Genomic DNA, 7154 nt, shown 5'->3' with positions numbered 1-7154 from the left:
ACTAGATGACTTCCCTGTCGTCTCTCAAGTTCATCTAGAGAAGTTAGCTAATCTGTCGGGGGTCTAGTGTTAGCGGAAGGTCAAAATAGTGGATCGTGGAGGCAGAACTGTAGATTTATTTTTAAGTGTAAGTAAATAAAAAAAGAAAAATAGACGCCATCTGTCGTTATCTTGGAGTCATTATAAAAAATATCTATAATAAAAAACAATCATCAGTCTTGTTCCCATTCCTGGGGCTTTTATTTTGTACAGTCTATTCCTGGGTTTCTTCGGTTTTCGTTCGTCTCTTGTCAGTAATACATTTATGGTATGATATACATACTCACAGTCACTGATAGTCGACAGCCGTGGATCTTGCCGAGCATCGCTCTCACCGACCGTCGAGAGAGCAACGAAAACACAGGAAAACCCCTAGAAAAGACTGTACAAAATAAAAGCCTCAGGAATAGGAAGTCGAATGAAAGTTTGATACAATTCTTCAAGCTTTGATGTGTTTCTAAAAGTAAACATTAAAAGCTGCCGGCTTGATGAGTTCATTGAGAGGGAGTGAGACAAAAAAAAAAAGAAAGCTTCACATGCCTGAAGGTGTTGGTGACTCAACCGGCCTCGATGAGAGAGCAGCGCTCAGGATGGTGTTGCTGATCTGATCCTGTTCGAGAGCGTGATCTGTCCCTCTTGTTTCCTCGCGGGTCCATCCCCGTGTTCGTCCGAGTACGCAGAGTAGGTCGAGATAAGAATAAACGGGTTACTGTGCGTCGACTCCTCGCCATCCGAAGGTGCAGCGAGCCGCGAGCGACGTTTCCTCCTCCTTGGGTGCAGCACAGGGCAGCGGCGCTAGGATGGCGAAGGAGTTCCGACTGCCCACGACCCCGGAGAAGGAGTCGGAGTCAGAATCACGTCGAGTTAAGTGGAGTGAAGCTCTCTTTGTTGCAGATAAGATCGCTTCTGCTTCCTCGCCTGCGTCACAGCTGCAAGACCACAAGTTCTGCTCCCGGTCCACGAGCGCCGGTGCAGTCGGAGCAGAACATTAAAGAGGTTCGTAATGACCGGGAAGGTTAATGATCCTGAGGCCCTGCAGGCGGCCAGGTTCTGATAAGGTCTGGCACAGTAAATTGGATCCAGAACCACTGACGTCAGAGAGCTGGACTCGGAGGAACCGCAGACCAGAACAAGTCGTACGAGGATACTTCAAAATCATCGCTGCAGTCGGGCGATGTCTTTATTCACGTCGGAACCTTCTGATGTGTTTGTTCACTTTTGTATCTCCTTGTGACGGATCATCACACAAGTCTTTAGTACCAGGTTGATCGGAGGCGGGAAAGTAGTGATGTGTTGATGAAGCTTCATGAAACAGTGTCATTTTGTTTAGAGGTCAGTAGGTGGCGCCATCAGTTTAAAAATGATGTTTCATTAGAACAGTTGTTCAAAACAAAAGAAAATAGTGCAGAGACCGCCATCTAGTGGACTCTGAAAATAATGACACTGTTTCATGAAGCTTCATCAGACCATCACTAGAGGAAAGTATCGCAGACTCTCGTGGAGGTGGACAAAGAAATTGAACGTTCCTTTAGCTCTTCAGATGAAATTAAGTTTTTGTTTGGGGGGAAATAACAAACTGAAAGTGTCAAAGTTGAGAGAAGATGAAAATAAAACATTTTGTGTGTGTTGACAACAAAACAACAACATTGTTAAAAAGAAAAAGTACAAAAAAACTAACTTAATCACAATAAAAGGAACTGTAAAAACAAAAACTATTTAATAAAAAATAATTATTATCTTAACCTCTGGTGTTTGACCCGAAAACAATGTGTTTGAGGTATCCCTTGTGTCAATTTTTGATCACAGTGTTGTTTTTTGGGGCATCCTCGACCCAGAGACGACACAAGGGTTAAGGAGAAAAATAGTATTTTAATTAAGTAAATTGTTTGGAAATAACAAATAAGGCATTAAAAGGTCAATAGCACTGATGGTTTGTTGAAGCTTCATGAAGCAGTGTCATTATCTTCAGAGTCCACTAGATGGCGGTCTCTGCACTATTTTAGTTTGTTTTGAACAACTGTTCTAATGAAACATCATTTTTTAAACTGATGGCGCCACCTATTGACCTCTAAACAACATGACACTGTTTCGCGAAGCTTCATCAACACATCACTAGTCAACAGTTAATCAGAAAAGCAAAAACGAGAACAACAGTCAAGTATCCGGGATGTCCCGGAAGTAAAGGCTGAACGAGGGAGGGACGGGACTCTCGCTGCTCACCGGGTCCCCAGACTTCCACGGGGGTTCGTAAGCTCCTGGTCCTGGAGTGTCCTGAGGGGAAGAACACAACTGAAGTCATAAATTAAAAGAGTTCAAACACACTCAAAATTGAAATTAAAATAGATAATAATACTTTGTAGGTAAAGAACAACTGACTTATATTTGATTAAACAAAATATAATATTATGAAAGAATAAATAGAATATCAACATGTCTAACTATCAAATAAATAAAGTATAATCGCTTAAGAATCCATTAAATTAAGTAAATACAAGGCTTCGACTTTCCTTTTCAGAATAATGATCTTCAATTAAAATAAAATAAAAGTGGATTTTAAAGATAAATAAGGAAATGTAAATAAATAGATGATAAAAGGAAAGAAACTTTGACACAGATTCTTGTTCCGAACTCACAGAGACATCGTGGAAAAGTCTCGGGGTCGTGGATTTAAAGCAGGAAGTGACGCTTCTGCCGGGTCGTGATTCTGGTCTGTACTGTCCCGGCGCCGGTCCGTCTTTCTACGAGTCACAGGAACATTGTGAGTCGGGTTCTGGAGCACGTGGACTTTTGATCTCGACACACAAAAAAGGATAACAAAACTACAGGAGAGTAGATTTCAGATACTAGGACACTCGTGTGGTCATGTGACATCTTTAATAAAGAGGTCAGAGTTGCCGCCACATCTGTCGCCAGGCGGGATTACGAGCGTGATCCAGAGGTGACGCCGGGGTCGCCAAGAAACTCATTAGATTTGGGCAGTGAGACCGGAGAGAGCAGATTTGGTTTTAAATGCATCGACGGTAGAAAAAGTGTGTCGCTGTGTCAATCTGTTACAGATGGATGGATGGATGGATGGATGGATGGATGGAAGGATGGATGGATGGATGGATGGATGGATGGATGGATGGATGGATGGCTGGATGGATGGATGGATGGATGGATGGATGGATGGATGGATGGATGGATGGATGGATGGATGGATGGATGGACGGATATATGGATGGATGGATGGATGGATGAGTCCCTGAGTCTATTAGTGTTGCATCTTGGGAGGAGCATTCGTGCTCCATCTGCTTCTCTGTTCAATGTTTGAAAGAAGATTTTTAGTTGATTTTCATATTAATTTTTGCTTTGTTATGTATAAGAAAAGGTTCAGAGCGTCTATTGAATAACAAATATTTAAAGATTATTTAAAAATGGATTTAAAAAAATGTTACTCTATTAAAAAAGAAAAAATATTTAAACCATTTATTTAAAAAATATATATTATTGTATTTTAAATAAAAATTCCACATATAAGTGGCCAAAGAATTTAAGAAGTAAAGTAAGTTTAGAAGAAAATATTTTAGAGGTAGAAACCAAATTCTGAGGTAAAAAAAACAACAAAAAACATTTATTAATAAAAGAACTATAAGGAAAACAAGGAGACATTTGTTTTAGTTTTAAGTGTACAAAGGAAAAGAAAGAAAGAAAGAAAAATGTGAGTAAAATATTTTTAAACACGCAGAAAAAAAGACAATAAAAAAGAATTGCTTTTAAGGAAAAATATAATTACATTTTTTAGTTAAAAAACTACAAGAAATGGCTCAAGAAATGTGGAATATCAGGGAAAATATAAATATATACAATATTACTCACCATATTAAAAAAAATGTTAAATCACTGATACAAATCAGAAACAAAATTAAAATAAAACACCTAATTTGTGACCTGACCTAATGGAGCTGCTGGGAAAAACACTAAAAGTTCACCCGACTGGTCACGCTGAGCTACGGGATCTCGGCACACGCCGGTGGATCGTCTTTCTGTAATTGTCATAACCAGCTGACGTCCGTCATCCCGTGTAACCGGAACCTTTTGAAAAAGTCTTGGGTAATGAAGTTCTTTTTGTGAGCCGTGGAAACACTGAACGCTCGGGATAATGGCGAGCAGATACTTACAGGGGGAAAGACGATCCGCCGCACGCCGGAGCGAAACATCACATGCCTGAGAGGACGAGAAGAGAAGGAGGCGGCGTGACGACGAGACTGCGTCCTAGGTGGCGCTCTTACGTGCAGGGAGTCGACTCCACAGGTCCGGGCGTCACGTCGTACTGGTCCGGAGACGTGTCCAGCTGCTGAGGGGGGCAGGAGACCACAGGGTCAGCGACGGTGACCCAGAGAGAGGTCACGCCGAGGGTCACGTCCTCGGAAGATGCTGAGTCAGCGCTTGATAGAAGTTGTTTTTGGGCAAAATCAATGAAACGATGAGGAAAAATGAACAGTTAAAAAGTGGAAATTATTAAACTCACATAAGCTATTCATATATATATTCATCCATCCATCCATCCATCCATTTATCAATCCATCCATCCTTTGAACCAACCATCCATCCATATATCCATCCATTCATCCATCCATCCTAGATCCATATATCCATCCATCCATCCATCCATATATCCATCCATCCATCCATCCATCCATCCATATATCCATCCGTATATCCATCCATCCATCCATCCATCCATATATCCATCCATCCATCCATCCATCCATCCATCCATCCATCCATCCATCCATCCATCCATCCATCCATCCATCCATCCATCCATCCATCCATATATCCATCCATCCATCCATCCATCCATCCATCCATTCATCCATCCATCCATACATCCATCCATACATATATTTATTCATCCATCCATCCATCCTAGATCCATATATCCATCCATCCATCCATCCATCCATCCATCCATATATCCATATATGTATTCATCCATCCATCCATATATCCATATATTTATTCATCCATCCATCCATATATCCATCAATCCATCCATCCATATATCCTTCCATATATCCATCCATCCATCCATCCATCCATCCATCCATCCATCCATCCATCCATCCATCCATCCATCCATCCATCCATCCATCCATCCATCCATCCATCCATCCATCCATCCATCCATCCATCCATCCATCCATCCATCCATCCATCCATCACTAAACAGATCACTGCAGTCTTTTCTCCCAGAATAAACCTGCATGATTACTGAGTGTATTTTTACTCGTGAACCTGAAGCCAAGATGTCAGCCTTGTATTAAGTCCATACGCTACGCTAAGCTAATCAGCTCCTGGCGTCGCTCCTGAGACCGATATAGTCTGAGCAGATTAGCCAACTCACCAAAACAAAAGGGATTCTAACACACTCAGGTCAGAAGTGGAGGCTCTACGGTCCCACCTTGTCGCGAACACCCAGGGTGTGGACTTCAGGACGAGGGCAGGTTCTGAAACAGCAGGACGGCCTCGGGACCCCCACACGTTCGCGGGTCACAGGCGGGAGGAACTCCCTGTGATTCGCTTCCAAGGGGGTCTTTACGGATCTGCCCGGACCCTTGAAGCCGTAGGTCTTCCTGACCGGGTTCAGATCTGCCTCCTCGATGAAGTCTCGGGTGTGGTAGTGACCAGGGTTCGGTGTGTTCTGAAATCACCGACACATCTTCTGAACCCCAGAGAACCTTGAATTTATTTTGTTTTTATATTGCAGGAAACTCATATATTTCCTACAGCGAACCTCTTGAAGTACAACTTTAATTTTTCCATTTCTGTTTTTTTCTAAAGCGATACTTTTTTACAAACTTTAAAATTTGAGAATTTATTGATGGATTATTTTTTTAATTTTATAAAAAAAAGCGTTTAGTTTTGTTTAACTTTCTGCTTCTTTCTTGGGGCAATTTTTTTTTTCACTGTTAAAGTTTCCTTTTAAAAATATTTTCCTTTTAGATTTTTGTTTTTTCAGTGAAGCTTTATTATATTATATTTATTATATTATATTTATTATATTATATCTATTATATTATACATACTAAGAATGAATGTTGTTAAGCACTTTATTTTCTTAACTTTTCTTACTTAGGCCTGAAAAAACAAATGTGTTTGTGGTATCCCTTGTGTTGTCTCTGGGTCAAGGTGAACAGTTAAGGTTAATTTCTTTATTTTCAGGAGGTTTTTGTCTTTATTCTACATTACATATCAATGTTGTTATTTTCACCATATTTCTTTAGAGCATTTTTTTTTATTGTTTTTGAGAATTCTCATTAAAAATGGACGTAAAATTTCCAAAACACGTTGTTTTTTTTAAATTTATCTTTGAATATAAGTCATTCATGAATGTATCACATATGAGTAACTTTAACCCAGGAATTAATTTCTTAATTTCAGCGATTTCATTTTTAAACGTAGGCATAGCTACAATTGTCGGCGGATCCCGGACCTCTCCCTCGAGGGCGCCACCACCCATGAAGTCTAATTGTGTCCGGGGCAGGTGACAGCACCTACTTTCAGTGATCCGGTCCACCAGCTCCCACGGCCACTAGGGTCCACGTCGCCCTGCAGACACAGAATCACTTTTTATCAGAGTTTTTAAGTTTTTTTGGTGCCGACACGAGCCTCACCCCGTCCATGTGACCCGCTTCCGTCGCTCCAGTGGGTCGTGGGTGTGTGACACAGGGCCTGCGTCGTGCTCGTCGCCGCCCTCACGATCCCGGTCCTGGACTAGGGCGACACCTGACCAGCGTGACCAGGACTGTTTCTATAGCAGCAACGATCAATTTTTCAACAGGGCGAGCGGCTGCGAGGCTATATTTAGAGCCGGAGGTTTGAAGAAGAGAAAGAGAGAAAGACTCGTTTCTCGTCTTCAATCATTGATGCTGTTGGTACGTATGGAAGTGAATCCACAGGAACTCTCAGACCTTCACTCCCTCGCCGTCCTCAAGGTCGCTCAATGTTCCCTATGAGAAATGTGACTTTTTAGTTTCCACGTTTAGACCTTCGATCCTCCACGTCAGCATTCTCTTCTTCGACACTTTTCTTTTCATGTTATCGCTTCTTTTTTATGAACAAAATGTGCT

General features: G+C 41.4%; 1 protein-coding gene across 1 annotated transcript; it reads right to left on the bottom strand.

Annotated features, from left to right (window-relative positions):
- Positions 1-2193: 2193 nt before the first annotated feature.
- On the bottom strand, positions 2194-6707 carry stpg4 (sperm-tail PG-rich repeat containing 4). The gene is made up of 6 exons (XM_087803264.1): positions 6699-6707; positions 6583-6633; positions 5486-5725; positions 4311-4375; positions 4200-4245; positions 2194-2310 (listed from the first exon to the last, which is right to left on the bottom strand). The coding sequence occupies exons 1-6, from the start codon at positions 6705-6707 to the stop codon at positions 2194-2196; spliced, it is 528 nt and encodes a 175-aa protein (XP_087659390.1).
- Between the last annotated feature and the right edge of the window lie 447 nt (positions 6708-7154).

The sequence above is a fragment of the Callionymus lyra genome, chromosome 11 (assembly GCF_982586985.1).
Source record: "Callionymus lyra chromosome 11, fCalLyr1.hap1.1, whole genome shotgun sequence".
Classification (NCBI taxonomy): domain Eukaryota; kingdom Metazoa; phylum Chordata; class Actinopteri; order Syngnathiformes; family Callionymidae; genus Callionymus; species Callionymus lyra.
The sequence above is the reverse complement of the archived record's forward strand: the minus strand, read 5'-3'. Positions and strand labels throughout refer to the sequence as shown.

Bases quoted from the DNA above. Each gene is read 5' to 3' on its own strand.
- stpg4 (XM_087803264.1), bottom strand. The intron at 4,376-5,485 runs GTGGGACCGTAG...TGCCCCCCTCAG, and splicing joins CCCTGGGTGTTCGCGACAAG to CAGCTGGACACGTCTCCGGA. The intron at 2,311-4,199 runs GTAAGTATCTGC...TCTTCCCCTCAG, and splicing joins GGCGGATCGTCTTTCCCCCT to GACACTCCAGGACCAGGAGC.